This window comes from Nyctereutes procyonoides, unplaced genomic scaffold (genome assembly GCF_905146905.1).
Source record: "Nyctereutes procyonoides isolate TBG_1078 unplaced genomic scaffold, NYPRO_anot_genome, whole genome shotgun sequence".
In the NCBI taxonomy this organism is placed as follows: domain Eukaryota; kingdom Metazoa; phylum Chordata; class Mammalia; order Carnivora; family Canidae; genus Nyctereutes; species Nyctereutes procyonoides.
This window is the reverse complement of record NW_026575020.1, coordinates 48,103,540-48,128,827: the sequence shown is the minus strand read 5'-3', so window position 1 is coordinate 48,128,827 and position 25,288 is coordinate 48,103,540. Positions and strand designations below refer to the sequence as shown.

The 25,288-nt window shown below is 48.0% G+C and overlaps 1 protein-coding gene across 1 annotated transcript in view; it reads left to right on the top strand.

Moving 5' to 3' along the window:
* The window catches only part of PRKCA (protein kinase C alpha), a 393,503-nt gene that overhangs the window by 340,583 nt on the left and 27,632 nt on the right, over positions 1–25,288 (top strand). Inside the window, exons 11-14 of the mRNA XM_055301540.1 lie at positions 198–289; positions 2,843–2,905; positions 3,836–3,974; positions 23,080–23,160. Of these exons, the coding sequence (XP_055157515.1) occupies positions 198–289; positions 2,843–2,905; positions 3,836–3,974; positions 23,080–23,160 (375 nt within the window). The remainder of the gene's footprint in view (positions 1–197; positions 290–2,842; positions 2,906–3,835; positions 3,975–23,079; positions 23,161–25,288) is intronic.

Below are 25,288 nucleotides of genomic sequence, written 5' to 3'. Positions count from 1 at the left end.
CCGAGGCCCTCATGTGGTAGGGTCTATTACTTATTTTTATTTGGGAAGAAAAAATTTGAAGGGCTCCACTGAGCAGATCTGCCAGTGAAGCCCATGGTTTACTAACTAATGAGAAAGCAAAGCACAGCCTAGAAAGTAATGGAAGCCTCTCTGCCGGTGACCCAAGCCCTGCTCACATGTTGAAACTTCATCTTCAGGATCGACTGTACTTCGTCATGGAATACGTCAATGGTGGGGACCTCATGTACCACATTCAGCAAGTAGGAAAATTTAAGGAACCACAAGCAGTGTGAGTACTATTTTTTTAAGGCCTTTAATTTAGACAGCACATAGAAACTTCTGGGTGAAGTATGGACGTAGGGCTTCACCGTCCTCGGACCTGAGCCCTGTAACCTCCCAGGGGGCAGACTTATTGGTTGGGTCCATCTACACCCATCCCAAGGAGAGGTTTGTTCTACTTCCAGTAAGTTGGAGATGCTGGTGTATCCCCCTCTCACCCAGTTCCACCATCACTGATTGAGTCAGCCACTCATGATACAACAAATCGTTGTTGCACACCCGTAACACACCAGGCATTAGGAGTGTGAAAGGCTCTCTGCCCTGTGGGAGCTCACCATCTGCCCTGGAGTAGAAGAGGTCACTCAACAATTGTAACATGTAGCCGTAATTTTAGAGGTGGCACCACGCAAGCCCTGATAAAGAGGGGAGTGAGGGTTGCACATCCTCAGGCAGTGCCCAAGCCAGCAGGGCGGAAGGTGGTTTGAGATTGGGGGTGAGGAGAGCTCCAGGTGATGAGCCTGATGGAGGACCTGGCTGAAGACCATGGAAGGCTGTGGGGGGCTTGACACCATCAGGCTAAGTTTTCAGAGAGCTCTGACCAAGAGGGGAAGGAGGAAGGGAGAGTGGGGACTGGTGCACGGGGGTTGGTGAAAAATCTATGTAGAGGAGAAAGAATGGAACTTTAATTAGACCTTGACCTTGGAGCCAAAGAGGAGGAAGGGTCTTTGGGAAACATCCTGGAAGAAGAAAAGCAGAACTTGGTGTAGAACAAGAAACCTTTTCAGATGATACCTCATTTTAGGGTTGGGGGCAGCCACCCAGGAGAGATGGTTTGGGTGGGGAATCATGAGCTCAGTTGGGAGGGTTTGATTAGGATGTAAGAATCAGCAGCACAGGGCAGAGACATGGGCTCCGGGGGAACAGAGAAAATGGTCCATCTAAGGGGGGGACTTTGGTATCAGAAAAATCATCCTGTTTTCCAGGGGCTAGAAGGTCACAGGACAGGCAGCAGGAGCAAATGTATACAAACAGCTATTTCATTTCCCCCAGGGAGGATGCAGAGTGGGCATATACCCTGATTAATCAAGTTAGCAAATGTTCATTGGATTCTGGCCAGTGTTTCGGTCTAAAAGATAAATCTGAAAAACTGTTGGCCTGCGTGGGTTGGTGTGTCTTAGATTGAGTGAAGATTGAGTGAAGGCGGAAGAGGGAATGCTTTGGTAGCAAGCTTAAAATATGCAAAGAGGGATTTTTTTTTTCATTCTCAGATTTCTTTATTAATCAAATACACAAATGCCAATCAGATTTTTGTTGAAGGGGATTTTTTTCTTTTTTTTTTTCCTAAGTTTTTAAAAATTTATTTATCCATGAGGAACACAGAGAGAGGCAGAGACACAGGCAGAGGGAGAAGCAGACTCCCTGCCGGGAGCCTGACTCGATCCCAGGACCCCAGGATCACACCCTGAGCTAAAGGCAGATGCTCAACCACTGAGCACCCCTCCATTTCTATTTTTATTTTTCAGTCTTCAGAAATGCCTGTCTTTTCCCCTGTCTTACTCTGTTAGTTATAAAGCATTAGAATGCTTGGGTTGTAAAGCCCAGCTTGATGGAGCTGCAATGAGCAAGTAGCCGAATAGCCACCTTGTTGTGAGGTAACATCAAGGTGTCTCATCCAGCGCCCTTTGGTTGTATTTGTGTTGCTAGAAAATGTTTATTTTAAAAATACAGAAAAGCACGAAAAATAACGTAAAAGTTGCCTGTAATGCTCTCTTCCCTCCACCACCCCTTCCCTCTCTTGCCAGCCTTCAGGGGTGCCCCCCGCCCAGTAAGAGTTTGGTCCTTATCACCAAAGGTTGCCCTCTGCCTGTGTAGACATTGTGCTGATTTTAAACCTCCCGGGTGTGATGTTTGCACAGACACAGCCTTGTGGCTCCTCAGACTTCAGAGATTCCTAAATGCTATGCAAATTTTAAAACCTCTTTCAGCATTTACTCTGAGTTTATTATGAATTATTTAAAAGGGTAAACTCAAGTATGAATCATGGTGTGTGTCCCATTTATCCCAGCACTTGGGGCGGGGACGGGTGGGGGGGTGAGTACAGCAGCTACAGAGTGCATCACACACTCTACTTTGTCTTCTAGGGAATCACTGCATTTTTACACACTAACGCATTCTGTCCATGAATAGGGAAATGCACATTTTCTCCACCCTTCCCCAGTCCTGACACAGAAGAGTCTAGCAGCCACTTTTTAAAAGATTGCATTAGGAACTTCTTGTAAGCAGTAAATTAACTGTCCACTGGCCTCAAACAAGAAGTGCTTGTTTCTGGACAGGTAATAAGCCTGTCTCTTTGACATATTAGCTGTAAAATTCCTTGGGGAGGTGAGAGTGATAAAATGGCAGAGGGAAGGATGAAGGGTTTGTCACATGTAGGGTGATGTTGATCTCTGATAGTCGCGGGATCTTACATTTTTTTGCCTCACTGATGCCCAAACTGGAAGGTACAAAATGTTCAGAAATCCACAGAGCAAGCCAGAGACCTGATGAGCATTTTCTTTTGCAGATTTTATGCGGCAGAGATTTCCATTGGATTGTTCTTTCTTCATAAAAGAGGAATCATTTACAGGTGCGTATGGAAGCTCTGCTGCCAGCAGTGCAGCTGAGAGTCTTCCTGGACCTCTGGTCCTCCGTGTGCACATATAATTCTGTGATGGGGACCTAAGACACAGACGTGATAACCCTCGAGGTCACAGACCTGCTGGGACCCACCTTTCTTTGCCTACAGCCTCCAGGCAAATCAGAACCATTTTCTGATCTCCAGACCTCAAAAGATGTTGCATCTTATTTCTGCTTCCCACAAGAAAACATGGCTTTTCTCTCCACTGACAGCTCCTTCCTCTGCCTTTTTTTTTTTTTTTTTTTGGAATGGAGATCAGGGAGCAATGGAAACCAAATTTCTGTTCTAGATGCTCAGCAGGAGAAGAATATGGGGTGTAGGGGAGAAGCAGAGGAAAAACTGTTGAATTAACTTCTTCAGGTGGTGAGCAACAGCACAAGTCTGATGCCAAAAAAAGGAGAATGTCTTCTAGTATTCGTCGAAGAGTACAAGGACATATGGCACTAGGGCAGAATGCAATAGTCACACGTGCGTGAGCCCATGAGGTAGTTCTGAACCTGTGATTGGGCAAACCTGGTTGTAGGCCAGGCCCTCTGTATGGGACAGTAGCAAATCAAATGAGTGGGATCTGCCCCAGACCTGCTAAATTGGAATCTGGTGATTCACACGCTCAGCCAAGGTCGGTGATCGCTAGTCCAACCATTTAATCATTTATTCGGTGTGCATTTATTAAGTGCCTACTGTATCCTAAGCATTACAGTAGGCTCTGGAGATGTAAAAAAACAAAACCCAGTAATCCCTGGTCCCTGCTCTCCCAGGACTCATAGTTAATACACCATTGCAATGGCAGCTAGTCACATAGCCTTCTGTCTCACTAGCTCCGGAGCAAACTGTGTGATGTCATGGGATGGACTCTGATGCTCTCCTGCTTCCTTGCAGGGATCTGAAGTTAGACAATGTCATGCTGGATTCGGAAGGGCATATCAAGATTGCTGATTTTGGGATGTGCAAGGAACACATGATGGATGGAGTCACAACCAGGACCTTCTGCGGGACTCCAGATTACATTGCCCCGGAGGTAGGGCCCCCCGATTCTCCTTGTTTTCTAGACCAGACCTTTCAAATCACACATACAACCTCCTCATTGGGGTATGGAATCATTAGTGAATAAGTCAGTGACCACAAAATGGGCTAAACTAGGCTAAATAAAGCAAAATAGAAAACAAGTGTGAAAGCACACTGCATAGTAAGGATATGTCTTATTTCACGGAACTTTGTTTTGTTATGTGTAAGCTGGTTGTATGGTGGAATGTGTTTCTTACACGGTCATGGTCAAAACAATTTAAGCTCCACTGTTGGGCAGAGAAAGTAGAGATCTTGGTTGTAAAAATGCTCTGCATGGGAAAACTGGATCAAAAGGTGATTCCAATGATGACTTTTTAGTAAAATTAGAGTGATTAGTGCCCTACCTCACCCATTGAGTGGGTCATGGTGTTTAATCTAGACAGAACATTTCAGTGTGGTTATAAACAGTGTGGTCCCAAGATGTGTGATTACAGCAGTGGCCATACTGCTTAATCTTTGTTATGACACATTCTTTTTTTTTTAAGCTTTGTTTATTTATTTGAGAGAGAGAGTAAGCAAGCAGTGGGGAGAGGCAGAGAGAGGAGAGAGAGAGACTCTTAAGCAGACTCCACATAGAGCCCAACGCGGGGCTCGATCCCACCACCCTGAGGTCATGACCTGAGCCAAAATCAGGAGGTGGATACCTAACTGACTGAGGCCCCCAGGAGCCCTTGTGACACATTCTGAGTAATTTTCGTCCTATTGTGAACCTTCCTACATGCCAATGACCAGGTGGGTCATAACTCTGGATCACTGTGTAGCCAACTTCCCATCCACACACAGCCCAGTGGAAGAAACAGTTTCTTCCCAGCTGAGCTCCATCATGGTAGAAGGTAACAGATGCAAAGTTAGCCCAACCTTCCCTCTTCGGGAGAGCTCTCGTGTCAGCTGTTGGCAGCTTGTGTGGTATTTTTTTCACCTGTTGTTCGATTCTTCACAGGCTGTGGGAAATCAGTAAGTTACTTGGCCTCTGCCCCCGTTTCTGCAGTGGCAAGTTAGAGATAAGCATAGCCTCCTTGTAGAATTCCTATGAGGACTGAAATGCCAAATAAAGTGTTTTTGTACCTAGTAGACCCTCCGTGGTAGCCAGAGTTCCAAAAGGGAAGCTGAATTTCTTTTTTCCAGCATGAAGAGCTCCTTGTTTTGTTTGTCGTATGCCCAGTGTGGAAACACAGACTTCAAACATTTACTTAGAAACTTAAATTCTCAGTGACATAGCCAAAGGTGACATGTTATCTTGATACATAACGTCATGGGGCTTGCCCTCCAAAGAACTCACACATCACTGTCTCCAGGCATAATGGGAGCTTAAATAGTCCTATTTCTCAAACAGGAAGAATAAGGTGATCATACAGTACCAATACGACTTCCTGATGCAGTATTTATTCTGACACCTTCTACAGGCTAACATGTATTAAACAGGCTGTGATTATGAGCTGTGCGTGCTCCATTTAACACCCACCAGATGCTATAAAAATGTGGTGACAGGGAAGGCAGTGTTTTTAGGAATAAAGGTGGTTTGAACTTCATCTCCATTAAGACCCAGCCTCTGCGATCAAACTAATAGCCTCCTGTGCTCAGTAACACTTCAACCATCTGACATCACCAGGGAGACGGCATTCCACGTAGATGAAATGTTCCAAATAATTGACATTTGTTGTCTTTTTTTCCCTCCTAATGTTCTTCATTGTATCAGGTTCCTGTTGCCACTACAACAAATCACTATGCACTTAGTGGATTAAAACAATACAAATTTATTATCATATGGCTCTGGGGGGTCAGAAGTCCAAAATCCATTTTACTGGGTCAAAGACAAGTTGTTGGCAGGGCTGCACTCCCACCAGAAGCTCTGGGGGAGTCCCACTGCCTTGCCCTTTCTAGCCTCTGCGTGGCCACAGTCCGTGGTGTCAGGTCTTACCATCTCCGTCTTTTGTGACCCCAGCCTTACAGCCTCCCTCTCATAGGACCATCGTGATTACAGGGGGCCCACCCAGATAACCCAGGCTCATCCCTCTGTCCCAGAATCCTTAATCACATCTGCAGAGTGCCTTTTACCAAATAAAATTACCAATATACACAGATTCCCAGACTAGAATGCACAAACCTCTGGGGACGTCCTACCACGCTCAAGATGGTGTCCCATCTAACTATATTCAATAAACTCCCACCTCCTTCCTCTAAGGACACTGAAACACACTTCTAATGTATCTTGTCAACTTTGGGGCATTTTTTTTTAAACTTGTACTGATTTGTATGTTTATTTACTTGTGTGCAACTTGATCACACATGGGTAGACTTCTCCAACAGTGTAGTCCAGAAAGAGTATAGTTCATCCCTCCTCCTGGCCTTTTATAGTCACACCCACCTCTCCCCATCACCCCTTTTGTCCCCATCCTTCCCCTCCCCCACCAACCAACCACTCACCTCTTTTCCATCCTATAACTTTGTCATTTCAAGAATAGCATATGACAAAGTCATACAGTATATAACCTTTTGAGATTGGCTTTCTCATCTGGGCACTTTCTAGAACTGTAGTCATCATATTTGTGCTTCTACCCCCTGGGTGGGTTACTGAAACATCCTTTGCCTCAGTTTCTTCCCCTATAAAGTGGGGATAATAATGTCTCCTTCATGAAGTTACTGTATGTAGTTTGGAGGATCATCTGGCACCAGGCACGTTGGTCCTGCCATGGTTATTATTCACTTGACCCATTTGCCACATTGCATTGTGGGCCTCTTGCAGTCTTCTACTACAACCCTCCCTCAAATAGTCCCCACAGCATGATTCAGAAGAGGTGCCCACAGCAGTTAGGTAATGGTCTAAGGCCATGTTGCTGAGAAGTGCCAGGACCAGGCTTCACTGCCAGGCTCAGGCCACCTGCAGACCCGTGGACTGCCCACTGCACAGAACCCCTGCTCAGATCCTAAGTGACTCACATATTCAGAGAATGTGCCGCACACTTAGTGTGCCAAACAGGGTGCCACTGGGACAGCATCTACAACAGGGCCCTGCCCTTGACATAGTTTACAGTGTGGAAGACATGACATGCAAACAGAAACCAAAATCCCTGTTAGATTCTGGTTGACTTTCATTGTAAAATAAGCTGCACCACTTTGGGAGCTCAATCAGTAATTCACATTGTTTTACCTGAAACAATGATCTCAGTTCAAGTGGTTTCACCTTTTGTTGGCATTTCCCCATACAGATCCAGGAATATGGCATATTTGACCATGGGAATAATTGCTGTGAAGAGGAAGCCCATCTAGGTTCAAAGTTTCTGAATTTGCTCAGAGGTTAATATAATCCTGTCCTCTGTGTAAATCTTTCTGTCAGGCAGAGGCAAAAATAATTATCCTAGCTGGCATTCTCCTTAATAGGCAAAGCAGAGACTTAAATATTTATGGCTGTTTGTTTAAACCCCTTGAAATGGATTAATATTGTGGCATCTCCTTAACCAGTGAAGATGAGCTAAAGCAGAAAATGTCACTTAACAGATGGGACTTTTGGAGTTGAGTTGGATACCCACAAGGGGGACACTAACCAGAAGAGAAGTCCTGAATCTGACCTTACAGGTCCTCTTTGCTTTGACATAGAAAGAATTCTTAGCGGTCGGTGTAAGTCCCTGGGAGGGACAAACAGAAGCTTCATCTGAGTTTAATCCCCCAACAGAATGTGATTTGGGGCATGTGGAGTCCACCTCCTGGCAGCTAAGAATCAGGCTCTGAATACGTGCATTGCCCACTTTTTCCCGGGAGAAGAAGAGCAGCAGGAGAGGATGGGTTTACTCCTGGCTGGTGCACCTCTGAGTACCTCCTGCTACGGTGGGAGCAAAGTCGTTTGAAAATGTGCCACGACGAATCCTTGCTATGGCAGGGGGCATGTCAGACCACACCAAAGGACAGGACCCATGATGGAGAGACTGCCCCTGCACAAAGACCCCGGGACACATCTGGTTTGTCACATTTTATACATGAGCAGAGGTTGAGTGACTCACCCATGGTCACACAGCTGGTAACAGGCAGAGGTGGGATTTGGACCTGAGATATTCTGACCCTAGAGCAAATACATGTATTCTTGGCACCTATTGCCCCATCTTCAGAGGGAAGAGAACACTCCCCAAGCAAACAAGCAGTTCACAGTGGGCACTGAGATGTTATATAGCATGTGTAACATCTTTTAGGAGAAGATGGATACTCATCCATCTCCACTGTATCAGGGACCTGAGTCACAAGCATCAATAACGCAATCAATGACTCGGGACTGTATTCCCACTGGTACTACTGCGCACACCGCTTAGAAGCCCCGGGCGAACCACTAATACCCAAGCCCCTCTCCCACACATGGCAGCAATCAGCCAGGTAGTCAGAGCACCTACTAAGTGCCTGGCAGGCCTGGCATGAGAACAGAGCCCAGCAGGGACCTGTGAGGGGGCCCGGGACTGGGAGCAGTTTGAAAGGCCACTGCCACCCAGGAAAGACATAGATTGAGAGATGTGGATGAGATAGTAGAACAACACGCTGCAACACGGCTGAGGGAACAGTCTGTGGGCACACGTGCTGTTCCCACAGTCAGCTGACCTAAGCAGATGTGCAGACTCCTGTGGGTGGGGGGAGCTGGATGGGTTCAGAGAGCTGGAGACCCATCCTAGGGGGCCAGTGGCTTTTCCTTCCATTCCTATGGGAAGGCCAGCCAAGCCCAGTCTTGCCTATTACCACCACCAAACTTCAAAGTTGGGTCTAATATATATTAAGAGAAGTGTACATTCTTGGTAAGATTGAACTACTGGGCCATGAGCTGTGACCTTTTCTGGAGAGGGCCAAGGGTCACATCTGGGGGGAGCCATATTTTAGGAATGGGAGGAAGAAGAGAAGACCAAGGGGTATCCAGAGAGGTAGAAGAACTAGGGAGCCATAGAATGTTGGATATATGAGTGCTCATGAACTCAGAGATGGCCGAGGACTGTGGAGGTCAAGGAGCTGCGGGTGGGTGTTGGGGGTGGGAGGGGGGATCTGGCCCCGGGGAACCAGCCATCCCTAAGAGCATGTGGTAACGATGCAGCAGAAGCTGCATGGCATGGAGTTGAATGTGAGCGTTAGCAGCCAGGCAGGAACCATGTCTTAGGAACCAGATGGTAAATGGATGGGGGAAGGTGGACGGGCACTCCTAGGGAAGCAAGATGAAGGAAGCACCAGTAAGGCTGGGAGAACTTGAATGTGTTTCCAGGCCAAAGGGAAAATGCTCAGAGAGAGGGAAGGAGAAGATACCGGAAAGAGAGGGAGAGACGGGATACCACGGGCAAGGGGGGAACGGGATAGAGAAGCAGGAGGAAGGAGGGAACCTGAAACCATCCTCACCGGCTGGCTTACATTTTCCACAGGCGGGCCCAGAAGGACAGGGCAGGGTCTGCAGGTGGGCGGTGTGCTGCTCCGCTTGGTGTGGACAGCCAGCGACCCACAGCCATACAGTGACTCCCCAGCAGACACAGGGCTCCCCGGCAGGGGCATAGGGCTCTGGGCAGGGCCCATTGGGGGAGGCCAGACCCCTGACTCAGGCTCCTGGGAGTGACTGAGCAAGCAGTAGGAGCAGGTAAGCAAGGCCGGAGGTGGGGGGTGGTTGGTGCTGAGTGTCTGTCAGAATAGGGGAACTGAGGAGCTGGTCCTAAAGAGCATTGAGGTGCCATAAGGGGAGGGGAGAAGGAGAAGGGGAGGGGAGCGACAGAGGGCAGGACATTGCCACAAGGGCTGCGGAGGGGGTTCACTTCTGAGTTAGGCATCTTGGAGAAGCTGGGGTCCTCACAGTGGCCTGAGACCCTTTGCTGTCTGCCCCCCCTTCCCCTCCCTAACCTCATCTCTCACCTCGCCCTCCACCCCTCACCCCTGTCCATCCAGACCCCCTGCACTGGCTTCTTTACCACTCCCCAGTTTGTAAGCCTGCCATCCTCAGGGCTTTTGCTCTTCTCATTCCCCTCTACCTGAGGAGTGGGGCCCGGCAGTGGGGCCCCCCACCTGCGCCTTGGTTCCAGTGTCACCTCCGGGAGGCCATTTTTCCTGGTGACCCTGTTCAAACCTACAGACCCCCAGCCCCCAACCCACCCACTCCTGACCCCCCCCCCTGCTCTCCTTCCACGGTGCTCCTCACCCTCTGAAAGAGCATGTCATCCTGAGCTCACGGGTGTATTTATCTAGCCCCCTCGGCCCCCCACACAGAATCTTTGTCTTCTGCCCACCACAGAGCCCCCAGCCCGGGGCTGGAGCAGAGCCGGGCGGGCGGAGGGGACCCCGGAGGAACAGGTGCAGCGAGCCGCGTTCGTGGAGCGGCTGTGGAGGGAGGGGGCTGGCAGCAGAGCAGAGCTGAAGGCTTGAAATCGAGAGGTCAGGAGCTCCATGGCAGGGATGGGGCAGATGATCCCCAAGGCTGCCATCAGGGCAAGGCCGGTGGCACGAGGGGACGGCCACCTGCCTCACGCCACCGACCCACAGGAGCTGGTGTGCTGGGGGACCCCAGTGTCTGAAGTTGTGGGACATCAGCCTGGGTCCCCCCCCCCATTTACAGCCCAAAGTGCCGGAATATTGACACCCCCGGAGACGTTTCCTGGCCTCTGGTTGTAGAGAAGGATGGAGAATAAAAGAGGATCCGAAAGTTAAATGAGAAAAGAAAGGACGAGGCGCAGGCAGCCAGGCGGTAAATTAGCCCTTGCGCAGCTGAGAGGAAGGGGAAGACGGGTGGGGCGCGGCCATCGGCACCTGCCGGGGCTCCTCCGGGATCAGCACCTCTGGGCCCCCCCGTCCCCCCACCCAGCCGGCGCCGGCCGAGCGGAGAGCACTTGATTAGAGGAGAAGAGCGTAAGCCGAAGGTGCCTCGCTTCCTTTCAGAGGCCGCGTCCCTCCGTCCCTCCGTGTGGGGTCGCGGTCCCATGCCTCTGGCTTTGCAAGAGAAAATGAAGCAACTGCCTTTCCTGCAAGAAATGTTTAAAGAGCCAAGGCCCGACTTCCCCTTGGCTTCCTCCTCAAACCCTGTGACTCTCCCAGATCTTTTCTAGGAATTCCGCTGGTCACGTTACTCCTCCGGGTCATGATCGCCCCCGGCTCTTAGTTCGCCGGGCCTTGGGTTTTATCAGCATCACCCTGTTCTCTGGATCATCGCCCCCCCCTCCCCTGGGACGCTGTGGCCCGTGGGGCACCTGGGAGCCTGTCCTGCTTCCTGACTTCCCTCCAGCCCGTTCTCCGGAGCTAACCAGCTCCTTGTGGGTGGGTTAATCATTGGGTCAGCGCTACTGAGCTGGCATCAGGGGCTCTGGGTTCCAGATGACACACCCAGGGTGCAGAGATCGGTCCTTTTTCTCACGGCCCCAGTTCAGGGCAGATGTGGGCTTTGAACCCACGGCCGGTCCACATCTCGCTGCAGTGGCTGCTATCCCAAGGGGGAGGGGGGACAGCAGATGTCGCTCGGGGGTACCCCGAGAGCACCTCACCCCTTATCTGCCACCGAGTCCCCTCCTGCCACCATCCCTGGTTTGCAGAGCCCCGTGAACACTGAGCATTTCCTCCTGGCGTGCTGTGGCTACACTTGGCCTTATGTTCAGGGATTTGTTTAAATCCTGTAAAAATGGGTCAGATTTTGGGAATCTTACTTCACCTTTTACTGGGGAGTGTATCTTGAGAGCGATGACCAGCACTTGCTCTTTTCCTAGCAGGTACTACGTGCCTGTATCTGTCATCTCGTTGAAACCTCACAGTAGTCCTCTGAGGTGGGTGGCATTATCCCAGGTCTATAGACAAAGGCAGAGGAGCCATGGAGAAGACAGGTGACCTGTCCAAGGCTCACAGATAGCAAGTGGCAGGACAGGGCCCCTAAGCCCCAAAGTATGGGTCAGCTGCCCTCATGTCATCAGCAGCCAGGACCCCCTTGCTCAGGCTATCACTTACTGTCCTGCTACCAAACACATCTGGAAAGACCACCAGGCTACAAGAGCTCCCAGTTCTGGAAAATCTTGTATTCCAGCTAATAAAACTCCCACGGGCACAAGCTCTGTTCCTAACCCCTAGGTCATGCCTTCACTGCACATACGTAGTCATTTTGTTCACATGCACAGTGGACGTTTGGAACGGTTCCCTGTTTGGCAGAGGGGGCCTGAGCTGAGGAGGATCCCATGTGGGTACCGTGCTGTGGATCTTGTCTGGTTCCCCGGAACCAGCCACCCGCACCCACCAGCCTGAGAGTGACCAGTGACCAGGGTGCGGTGACTTGAGTCCAAGAACCACTAGAAGGGGGACTAGTGGGCAGATGACGGTGCATCACATGATTCTGTGCGGATCCCATCTCCCTCTCTGTTGGCTCCATGCGGGCTTAATGTCACCCCTGAGGGAAGCTTCCTATTTGATTTCCACTAGCTTTTTCTTCATCATTGCATACTGAACTCTGGCTGTAGTTCTGTTCCTTTAGGAGCCTGGGGTGACATCCGTTAAATGGGGTAGTCACTGTACCACCTCAGAGCATGGCTTTGAGGATGAGGTGAGTTTTGCCCTGGCTGCCTCCGAGGAGGCACTCCGTACCTGTTTGTCACTTGCTTCGGTTATGTGTTGCTCTGAAACTGCCCCCACACTTAATGGGTTAAAACAACACCCATGTTAATGCTACGATTCCGTGGGGCCGGACTCAGCAGGGCTTGGCACTGGCTGCCATGGCTCTGCTGCAGCATCCAAGATGGCCTTGGGCGGTTGGCTGTTGGCCAAGGCCCCAGGGGTTCTCCTCTGTGTGGTCTGTCTTTCCATGGAGTCTGTCACCACTCAGTGGTTTATGCAGCTTCTCGGCACAGTGGCTGCCTCCCAGGAGGGCAAACACGGAAGCCACAAGTCCCCTTCAGCTTCACCTAGAGTTTAACTGGGTCCCTTCTACCACATTCTGTAGGTCAAAGCAAGTCCCAGAGCCAGCCCAGATTATAAGGGAGGTGATAGAAATGCTATATAGTGGTGGGAAGAGTGGCCTAGTCACCCCACAGGAGGGCACACAGGATGGGAGGGGCCTCTGAGGCCAGTTTCAGAGGCAGCTGGTTTGGGAACTCTGTTGGTCAGTGGATGGCTCCTCACACAGCACCCCAAAAAGGGAAAATCTCAAAGGTGCCGAGGACCCAGACAAGAGGGGACCCTGTCCTGTGTTTTAGACCTGGGATCAGCAGACTCCTTCTGCTAAGGGCTAGAGAGTAAATATTTAAGGGTTGAGCTAATTTAAATTTTAGATTTTAACCAAGGACAAAATCGAGCAACTGTTTTTGCCAAAAGGCTGATAGTCTATTTTACATTTTTTCATTTTATATTTATTTGCTCACAAGCAGGTCGAACACAAATAGGAGACAGGTTGAATTTGGCCTGCAGGTTGTGGTTTCCTGCTCCCAACTTTAGAAGGTTCTCTCCTGGCCCTCTGCCAGCCTTAGCTCACCTTATAGGGTGAGAGCGACAAAGTCCCCAGGGCCTGAGAATTTCCTTCCATGACCTACGTGAGCCTCTTCCTAAGATCCATTCTTGCTAGGGACACCACCCTGACTCCTGTATCCAATGGAGAGGGCAGTGGTGGCTGTTCGCAGGGCATAGTAGGGCAGAGCTTGGACGGTCAGGCCAGGGCACAAAGGGTCTTCTTCATAGATGTGATAAAGGATTAAGAAGAAAAGTGGAAAGTGCCAAGTCTCCCAATACTGGAGTGGAATGTAGGGAGTCTAGGAACTCTACAGTTGACTTGCCCCTCCAGGTTGTTGAGCGGTATTACAGACTGACTTATGTCCCCATCAAATTCATGTTGCTCCCTAACCACCCCCCACCTAATGAATGCATGTAGAGATATAGAGCCTTTAAGGAAGTTATTATAGGATTAAATGAGGTCATTGGAGTGGGGCCCTGATCTGAGAAGAAGGGTGTCCTATAGACCAAGAGACACCAGGAGTGCACCCTCACGGAGAAAAGCCTGGGTCAGACCCATGGAGAAGGAGCCTGGCTGTAGCCAAGAAGAGAGTCCTGGTCAGAAACCTGCTGACAGGTGCCTTGCTCTTGGACTTCTAGCCTCTGGGCCTATGAGAACAAGATTGGATATGGTTTAAGCCACTCAGTCTGTGGAATTCTGTTCTGGCCACATGGGCTGACTCGTATGGGAAGGTTGAGGTAGTAGGAGAGAACGTTTAACGTTTAACAGTTCACTAGCTTGATCTATAACGTGTATTTAGACATCTGATATTTGGGCCTGTCTCTGTTGTTCCAATGCCTCCTCTCCCCCCCCCCCCCAAATGTTAGAGATGGACTCGTCCTAAACCCATATAGAGTCCTACATTTAGGCTAGGCAAATTATGTTGTAAACCAAGACATATTTTATATATTCACGATCAACATCATCATCTCTCTCACCAAGCAGAACAGGAAGGAGGAGTGAAAAGTCTCAAGGTCAGAGGCAGTCTCTCAGATGTCCTTGGCCAGCTCCCACTGACACGGTGGGCACCAAGTTGAGTCCTGGCTCTGCTGCGTTCCCACTGTGCATTACTGCACTGGTGCTTGCTTGTGCCTCGGCTTCCCCAGTGGTAAACAGAAGTGGTGCCCTGCACAATGCAGCCCAAGGACTGCACTGAGGGGTAGCTTGGATTCACATTTGACCTCTGCTCCTGTTAGTATCGCAGTGTATCTTGCTGTTGAGGAGGTTCTTGGAAACATCAGGGTGGGAGGAGAGTGTCTAAAGAGGTGTTTGATTTCTTCAGCGTAACAAGGGATGATAAAAGTCGTGCTAAACAGGTTGGGTAGCCAAGTCAAATTAAGAGGTCACTGCCCCAGCCCCATTTTATTGTCACCGCCCTGATTTCTTCCGTGACCGGCCCATGTTACCCAGGAGCTAGAAAGAGATTAGCCCAAGCTGGAGATTAGCGCTTCCTTGGCAGGATCACAGGGACTGGAAATGGGAACACTTGCCCACATGTGACTCAGTGATCATGCCTGCTCTGAGGGTCACGGAAGATCACGTCCCACTGCTCCACAGCGCACATCCCAGAGTCAGAGAAACGCCAGGGGCAGGGGCAGCTTTCTGCAGCCTGGAAAGGCGGGCACTTCATTCAGAATTTGATTTGCAGCTCCCTCGGAATGCGCGCAGCCACTTTCAAAGGCAGTGTGGCGGTTTCTTACAAAGTTAAACATAGTCTTTACCATATGATCCAGCAGCCAAGCAAGCTCCTGAGCGTTTGCCCGAATGAATAAAAAACTTATGTCCATTAAAAAAACCTGCACATGGATGTGTAGAGCAGCTTTATTCATAATTGCCCAAACTTGGAAGAAACCAAGGTGTCCTTCAGCAGTTGAATGGCCAAATAAACGGTAATACAGCCACAAAATGGAATGCTATTCAACATTAAAAAGAAATGAGCTGTCAAACCATGAAAAGACCTGGAGGAGCTCTAAGTGCATATTGCTAAGTGAGAGAAGCCAATCAGAAAAGGCAGCAACGCTGTGTGATTCTGCCTAGAGCACATCCTGGAAAACAGCAGAATGTATGGAGACCATAAAAAAAGATTAGTGGTTGCCATGGGTTAGTGGAGAGGGAGGGATAACCAGGAGGGATAACTGGGCAGACCAGGGGATGTTGGGGGCAGTGAAATTCTGTACAATACCACAGTGGTCAATGCGTGTCACGGTGCATTTTCAAAAACCCACGGAAGGTACACCACCAAGAGTGTAACATAAGCTCTGGATGATAAGGAGGCAGCAGTTTGAGTTGTAACAAACCTACCACTCTGGTGAGAGATGTCCCATAGTGGGGGAGATCGTACTCGTAGGGGACAGGGAGTATGGGAACTCCGTACATTCCACTCAGTTGTGCCATGAACCTGAAAGTTCTCTTTTTAAAAAATGTATTAAAAATCATATAGAGGCACCTGGGTGGCTCAGTCCATTAAGCACCCGACTCTTGATTTCAGCTCAGGTCATGATCTCAGGGTCGGGAGATTGAGCCCTACTTACGTGGAGCCTGCTTGAGATTCTCTCTCTCTCTTTCTCCCCACCCTCACACTTGCTTACTTGCTCTCTCTCTAAATATATATATCTGTGTGTGTGTATGTATGTGTGTGTGTGTGTGTGTATATATATATATATATATATAGCCTCTGGCCTTTCTCTGCTGCATGAAAGTCTGGGATAGAACTGGGAATGGGGTCTGTAAATTACCAGGCTCTGAGCTTTGCTTCTCCCTCCCTCTTTCCTTCCTTCCTTCCTTTTTTCCCTTTTTGTCTGTAAAGCCAGTATTAATCATTACAAACCACTTCTGTACCAATTATTTGCCTTCTGACCTTTTGGGGGAGCAGGACTGAGGTGGTCCTGCTGTTGGCTTTCTGTTCTCATAAAGTGAACAACCAGGAGGGTAGAAGAGGTGGGTACTATGAGTAGATTGTAAAGCACTTTTATTGCCATTAGAGAAATCATTTCCTGTTCTCCAATCCTAGATAGAGCCACAATTTTTGTCTGAATAGAAAATATTATACTTTGGACTACAGACTCTCCATTTTCATCTTGTAGCAATTTTCTTTACACTTCTATCATGACTTTTGTCCAACAATTTCAAATATTGCAGATATTTCTCATGTGGTGTACAAAGATCCCTGCTGTAAGGCATTACGTTTTAGTTTTATTTATCCGTTTTCCTGTCTCCCTAGTTAGAGTCACAGTCCCTGGGCCTAGCAGAGTGCCCAGACCAAAGAAATGTACAATTAGCCATAAACAGTGGGGGGGGGGGGGCAGGGGGAAGGAAGGGAAGGAGGGAAGTGGGGAGGGGATGTGAATGAAAAAGGAGAAGCCTGAAGTTTTTCTGCTCTGATAAAAATTAATTTAATTGCCTGAGAGGGGGATTTTAACGTCTATTTTATTCATTTATGTACCCCCTGCCTAGCAGTGTCCAGCACATAGGAAGCTAATATTTGCTGAAAGAATGAATGGAAAGTTCAGTGGTGATGAGAATTGCTAAGTGTCAGCAATCGTTGCAGGGAATTTAATACATATTGTGCATATAATCTCTCATAGCAGGACGTTTCCTTTGTCCTCCTGTGAGCCAGGTATACTTTACTGCCTTGATTCATTTCCACCTGCCAGCCAGGCCTGGGAGCCAGTCCTTACTTCCGATGTTAGGCAGCATGGAGTCATATCATATATCCAACTCATCCGCAATAAGCACATTTTATTTTGCAAAATACCATTTTATCCCTTGCCACGTTCCGACCAGGAGGATGCTGGAATTCCAATATCACAGCTAGGGAAACGGAAACTCAGGGAGGCTAAGCAGTTTGCTCAAGGTCACACAGCTACCATGTGGCAGTGAGTGCTGGTCTCCAGAAGTCAGGTTCAGAACATTCACATCACAATGTGCTTGCCACATGGTGGCCACTGGTGTCCTGGGCTTAGATGTACCACCCAAAAGGTGTTTGGGAAACCTCTTGGCGGAGAGATGGGGGTGCCTCACTCTTACCCACCACAAAGCTTTCCTGCTTCCCAAACTCTGGTCTAAGCCCGGGGCTGCAGGAAGGGGATGCAGTCAGGAGACCTTGACACTTAACCAGCCCAGTGACCTTCGAGGAAGCCACTTAGCTACTCTGAACTTTAGCTGCCTTTCCAGAATCCTGAAGACACTTTTATAAAGCATCTATCTATAAGGTTCTCTCCAGCCTTGGCTGTTCAGCAATCCTATAGGCCCTTTTGATGTCACACTATAGGGATGAGTGGTGCCCAGAGTTTGGGCTTGGGTTAGATCCACTCCTGCTCGTTTTGCCATGCTAGCTGCCAGCCGGGGTTCCAGTGCTGGGTGTGCAGGAGGGTGGCCCAGCCCTGCTGGGGAAGAGTCCGGGGTGAAGTGGGGCAGACAAGCAAAGCAGCCTCGGCGTGATGCGGCAAAGTCCCAGTAGCTGCGTGGCCGGGGTCTGTCGGGCCTGGAGGGAGGGAGCGAACGAGATGATTCTCGAGCTCACAGTCCCAGCTGTCAGGACAGAACACCTAGAGGACACTCCACCTTATCTTTTTTCCCCCCCCAAATGGTACTGTTTTGACACGTGTGTGTTTTCCACCAGGCACATATAGAAGGCCTCATATGTCCCACATTGTATCCTGGGGAACTTAGGATATTTTTCAAAATGGCCATCATTTTTTTCATTGAAGTAAAATAGTTTTATTTTTGGTCAAAGGAAGAGATATTTTTGTTTCCCTGAGACAGTAAAAGGAGTCGAGCATGTTTTATGCATAAAGGCCAGTGTGAATGTGTAACAGAAGCCTGGGAAGAGCCTTCTGCAGTCAGGTCGTCTGTTATGGTGGGTTCTGGGGGGTTGGCGAGTAAACCTAACGTAAGAATGAAGAGTGGAGTCCAGTTAAGGTACAGCCAGGAATGGGAGAGTGAGTCTCCTTGCACACATGTTGCCTTCCCATGGGTCCTTTATGACAAAGCGTCCAGAGCCAGAGTTCGTGAGTGAAGTGGTCATCTTGGCAGCTTCGATCCTGTTCAGCATTTGAGCCCCTTTTGGGGCCAGTTCCCCCTGCCCCGTAGCTGTCCGGAGAACCAGAGTTCAAATCCCAGTGCTGCTACTTACTTGCTGTGTGACCTTAAGCAAGCTACTTACCTTCTCTGTGTCTCATTTCCTCATCTTTGAAATGGAATGTTCCTACCTCATAAAAGTCTCACGAGGGCCAAGTGAGCTAACAGAGCTAAGGAGCCTGGCACATAGTGAGTGTTGTGATGATGACGTTGCTTATAGTCATTGTTACTATTGCCAGTAGCATCTAGAAACTGTACACCATTACCCCCCCCCCAAAAAAAAAAAAGCTTCTGAAGCCCTATCCCCTTTGGGAGGCCTTTGACTATGGAGCCCTGGCAGAGGGTGGGAAGGTGGGTGGCTTCAGAGCAATTTTCCAGCCACCGTGGCCGCTGGCCTGGTAGGAGATGAGAAGCTGCCCCTTTCCCCTTTTATCCCTGGTGCTGTACCCAGGCTGGAAGAAAGCTCATTCATATCTTACTTTTACAAGACAGACAGCCATTTGAAACATCCTAACATCTCCCCCTAAGCAGTTGGCTCATGTGAGCATAATAATAATGATCATAATGACAAATAGCAGTAAGGCTGAATGACAGTGGCTCTGCTGGGGGTCTGTCTTTGAAGCTAAAGTTCAGCCTCCCATGTGCTGCAGGGAGAGCTGCCAATGGGGGCATCCTTGCCAAGTCAGCCTCCCCTTTGTGAGGCTCTCTGCTGTGGGAAACCAAATTGCCATGCAGTCCCCCTGGTCTTGGCTGCAAGCCCCCGTTGGCCCACAAGTCCCAGAGACACCTGCTCCTGTCCCCAGTGGGGACAAAAGCAAGAGAGCCTCACCATCCATTCTGTGACCTCTGAGCCTGGCTCTCACCCCAAAGCTGGCTCCCTAGGCCAAAAAGAGCCCAGGAACCAGCGTGCATTGTAGGAGCCCATGAGGGGGTATAGACCAGCACCATCCAGTAGAAACAAAATGCAGGGGATCCCTGGGTGGCTCAGCGGTTTGGCGCCTGCCTTTGGCCCAGGGCGCAATCCTGGGGTCCCGGGATCGAGTCCCGCGTCGGGCTCCCGGCATGGAGCCTGCTTCTCCCTCTGCCTGTGTCTCTGCCTCTCTGTCTCTCTCTGTGTCTATCATGAATAAATTTTTTTTAAAAATTTAAAAAAAAGAAACAAAATGCAGGCCAAACTGCATTTAGCAGCCACATTTTGCACATGTGTGGAAGGTTTTTTCCCTAAATATTTATTATTTATTTATTTGTTTATTTATTTAATCTCTACACTCTACGTGGGGCTCGAACTCACAACCTCAGGATTAGGAGTCACATGCTGTACTGACCGAGTCAGTCAGGTGTCCCCTAACAACCACACTTGTAAGAACTGAAAAAGAAACCAGTGAAATTAAGCTTAATATATTTTATTTAACCCAATATATCCAAAATATGAATGAGATATTTTGCGGTTTGGGTACTAAGTCTTCAGAATCTGATGTGTATGTCGCACCTCTAGTACACCTCAGCTTGTACTGGCTGCTTTTCCCATGCTCAGTAGCCACATGTGGCTAGTGGCTGCTACTGTACTGCACAGCGCAGGTGTAGACAGCTCACAAGGCACAGCGTAACCAACATCCTAAGTCCTGTGTATCTAAATATTTATCTTCAAATGGGGCTCTCTAACACAGTTTCCCTTTTATAGTGAGATTTGTGGATATTGGTATTTCTTGACAGCAGCTTATCATTGAGGGGAAAGCATGCTTCCCTCTAAAACTGAATTTGCAGTGGTGAGGTTGCAGCCATATACCTTGTAACTTAGATCTTCTGATGTTCCTGTTCTATCTAGCGCACAAGCCAGGGGAGATACATTGTGAGCTTCTCCAAGACGAAAGGCTCCAGCTAAATTCCAAATCCCATCCTGTTATTACAATTGAAAGCACTGCAGTGTTCAGCGTGACTTTGTCATCTCAGCCCAATAGCTGAGCTGGCCGGCTCTAAGGATTGCCAAATGCTACCGCCAAGAAAAAGGAGCCATTGGCACTTGGCATTCTGCTTTGGAAGCCTTGGAGGAAGGAGAGGGTGTTATCAGTGGGAGGCATGAGAGTTTAATGCTGTGCTGTGCAAATAGAAAATAAAAATCAAGTTGGACCAAAATTGATAAAAGAATCAAGAAAAAAAAAAGTCTTCAGGTGGCCATGGCTTTTAGGATTTGTGTGAATCGGTCTTATCAGAGACAGGGTTTCTATACCCTTGACCTTGGACAGCTTTCCAAACTCAGGTGGCATTTTCTACCACCCAAGTAGAGGAGTATGATTGTAAAGAGTACTCGGGTATTTGTAAGAATATAAGATACGAAATACAGCGTGACCACACTCCTTCTTCCCCCTCCGTGCCCCAGCCTGATAATTCCCACAACAGTACCGTGCCCCAGTTCCGCCTGCATTAAAAACAGTAACAAAAACACTGATTAATGAAAATAGATTGCCAGGACGGGTTTTAATATAGTTACAGGAACAAATTTTGTTCAAGTGCTTTTGAAATACAGCTACAACTGAAATGATGATTTTAAACCTCTTTAATCCTCAAAGCCCTTTGATTAATATTTTATTAATCTCAGTATGAGTGAGTGTACATGTTTGAAAGCTATAAACTGTATTTTTAAAACAAAAATGTCAGTATCCTGAGCACTACTTAGGAACTGATTGGCTCTGGACCAGTCTCTTAAACTTCTTGCTCTGTCAGCTAGCTTTCTCACCTATAAAATGGGAAGAATGCTTCTTTCTGCCCCACGGGATTCTACTGAATGTGCTTAGAGCACATTCTGATATATAGTGGATGCTTAACAAGTGTACTTCTTTACTCTCCCAAAGAGAATTTCTGTTGTTCTACTTGGTTCAGACAGGCTTTGATCCAGTCATTTCCTGTCTTGGAACCAGAATGGCAAGCCTCATCGCACGTCATCAGGTAACCGCAGAGAGGCTCATTTTGGTAGGGTTTTTTTGTTCTGTGGATATGTGCATTTTCCAAGTTTTCAAAAAAGAACAAATGTAGTTTTAAAAAGAAATGAAGGCCTCCTTGCAGCTTCTTTTGCTTGTCATTTCCTCGTCAAGAAAATGAGCTGTGGGATGCCTAAGTGGCTCAGTCGGTTAAGCATCTGCCTTCAGCTCAGGTCATGATCTCTGGGTCCTCAGATTGAGCCCCTGCATCAGGCTCCCTGCTCAGCAGAGGCTGCTCTCTTTCTCTTCCTCTCTCCCCCTGCCCCTCCTCCCAAATAAATAAATAAATAAAATCTTTTAAAAAGAAAGAAAATGAGCTGTAAAGCTGCCCCAATCTAAACATGTACCCCCTTATTGCCACCCATGTTGAGGCAAGCCACAGGAGCTTGGATTTCTCATCCTGCAAGGAAAAATCTTAGTAATACATTAAAGAAATGGAGAGAAAGAGACAAGCAGAAAGTTTGTCTATGTCCCAGGACATTCCATTAGACATCGTGGGTCATTAAAAAAATAACCTAGAACATTGCAAAGTCACATGTGAGTGCACAATGGTAGAATGGTCATGCTGAGCACCTGTTCAGATGTCTTGGCCTCGAATCCTGGGGCATGATCCATGGGTCGGGGGATTGTGTGTTTTAGACCACAACCCCGGGGTTTTAATAACCCATGTCATGCTTAGAAATTCAAATCAGCATCAATCTCTTCCACAAAGGCAGGTCATAGAATTATTCTAGTACTTCCGAGAGCCGCAAACGTAGAGGAAGCAGTCGGGGTCGGGTCTCTGGGGGCCGTCATCCAGCTTCACCAGTTCCCTGCATTTTGCCAACTCATTTCATCTGTTCCAATCCCTTCCTAGTTTGCTGAAGTATTTAAGACAAATCTAAGATGTCATGTCAGTTCAGCCATAAATACTTCAACTCTCATGCATTTCACTCATAAATACGCTCACCTCTAACTGAAAAGGGACGCTTTTAAACTCGTCACCGTACCATTTTACCACCTCACAAAATTAATGGTAATCTCTTAATATTATCTAATATCAAGACCACACTGTAGTGTTTCTGATTTCTTTTTTTTACAGTTGGCTGGGTTTGAGTCAAGATTCAGACAAGGTTCAAATGTGACATTTGATTATTTTACGTCTCTTTCAGAATGTCTTGAAACTTCAGCAGATGCGTTATCACCACCATCTTCTTTGTTACTTTTAGCAAAATCCTATTACGTAGTTTGATTATCTTATTTATCAGACCTTCAGTCTGAATGACCTCTGGCTTTTTGCGAAAATTAAATCCACCTCACTGTCCCAATATTTTTCTCCAGGGAGGATAATTAAATCTAGCTTCAGACAGCACTGTGGCATCTCCAGGTGGATTCAGAGGAGCAGTTCCGAAGCAGGTTTTAGGCAGCGAGTCACGAGGAGGTAGTTCCCAGTGGGTGTGATTTGCAGGACCCTCTCCTGCTGTGCAGAAAGGCATACACGCTTGACTTACCTGTTCTAACACAGTCTTTTTGATTTACCGCTCAATGTAACTGCCGTATGTGTTTTCACACAGATAATCGCTTATCAGCCGTATGGAAAATCCGTGGACTGGTGGGCCTATGGCGTCCTATTATATGAAATGCTAGCCGGACAGGTAATGTGTCACTTTGTTTTCATAGTTGTTTATTGCTGGATAATGTGAATGCTTCGGCTCTGTTCGGACTAAGGTAGTGGGACCCAGCAGCTGATGTTGGTCCCACTTCCCTGACCCAGGTGAAAGAGGGAGTAATATCCCCCCCCCAAAAAAAAAAGGATATTATTATATTCAATAGGCACAGCAATTATCTCTGGTCATAAAAACCCCAAACTGAGAGCTGCAACCTGGAGCATCGACAATGTAGCTTTTGTATTATACACAAGAGCCCCCACATGTTGAGGCCGACAGTGGCCTCTGTAGGTTTTCAGTGTCTCAAAACTGGGGCTGGGTTATGGCTCTCTGCAAGCTTGTCTGCACAGATTACCCCAGCTACCCCAGATTACCCGTGTGTATAAGCAGTATGACTATCAAATGAAGAAGACGGTGAAACTTGAAGAGGTGTTTTAATAGCTTCTCCCTGTCTCTCCTCATCTCGCCCTTGGCAGTTCACTGCAGTTTTCACAAAAGTCCAACGAGGCTGAACCTCCAGTTATAAAAAGACAAATTTCCCTTAGGAATGCAGCTTGCATCAGATAATTGGAGGAATTATGCCTAAACTGCCCCCCTTTTTTTAATACATGGCCTTTGTATCTGTAGCACTGGGGCAAATCACACTAGCTGCTTTAACAAGCAACCCCAAAACCTCAGTGCAGTTTAACACACAACACATGGGTTTATTTTACATTCATGGCACAGCCCTGGGTAGGGGCAAGGGGGGGCAGGGAGTACTGATCCACATGGTCATTAAGGGGCAAGTTTCTTGCATCTGTTGTCCCTACAATCTTTTAGGGCCTCAGATTCCTTTAGTGAACCCTCTTTATTCAACTGGCCAATGAAGAGAGAGCAGAAGGGAAGTTTCACAGGATGTCTTAGGGCCAGGCCTAGATATGGCATAGATCACTCCTTCCTGCAGCCCACTGGCCATGTGGCCCCAGGGAGATGCAAAGGGCCGGGGAGCTGTGTGTGTGGGGGGTGGGAATGGAAGTACAGTTGTACCTGTGAGCTCCGGAAGGGGAAGCAGGTTGGGTGAGCACCAGACCTCTGTCTCTCTACCTAACCACCACTCTGTTGTGGGCAGCTTTTTATCATTCCCAGCAATCGAGTACTGGTGTCAAGGAGTTGGATCCTCCATAGCCAAAAGCTTTAGCTAGAGAAAGTGGAAAGAAATGCCCATGTTGAGCTGCCAAACTACCCCTGAGAAGATCTTTGAATCTTTGTTCTTGGGGGTGGGGGCAGAGGGAGAAAGTCAACCTTTGTGACATGTAACATCCATTGACTCCTTCATTTATCATTCAATATATATTTGTTGAAGGCTTACTATGTCCACAGTGATCACTGTCAACAAAATAGAAACCCTTACCTTCATGAGGCCTATAAGCTAGAGAGAGAGAAACCACAGGTGAGTTAAATATAGAAAATATATAATAGTGATAAGCTAAGAGAAAAATAATAAAGCAGGAAAGAAAATGTAGTGCTGGAGGAGGGTTGAATTTGTAGCAAGGATGGCCAGAGAGGGCTTCATGTAGAGCTAAAGGGAAGACCAGAAAAAAGTGAGAGAATGCCATGTGCATATGTGGAGTAAAAGCATTCCGGGCAATGCAAAGAGCAAGTGCAAAGGCCCTGGGGTGGCAGTATATGGCCATGTTTAAGAAAGGGATGGGAAGCCACCAATCTGGCCAGAGCAGAGTAGGTTAGAGAGGGAGTGAGAGGCCTGAGGTCAGAGAGTTTGGGGGGAGCCCCCCACATCTTGTGAGCATGGAAGTCATCACAGACCATTGGGTTTCCCTCTGGGATGGTAGACCATTGGTGAGCTCTCCTTATGTCTCTTTCATTGTCTCACATCTTTTAAATACTAAAGTAGTCTCTTTAGGTATTAAAAGATATGGGGCACTAGCCTACGTCCAGTCATTAATTGAGAAGTGATGTCAAACTTGATTCATAGTAAAATGGTTTGTGATTATTAATTTAGGTTTTTAACCCCAATAAATTATTCATCTCAGGCCAAATACCCCTGTTTGTAAGCACAGAAAACCAGGTTATCCAGAACCGTCATCAGTGAGACGAGAGTGTTGCCTGCCACTTGAGT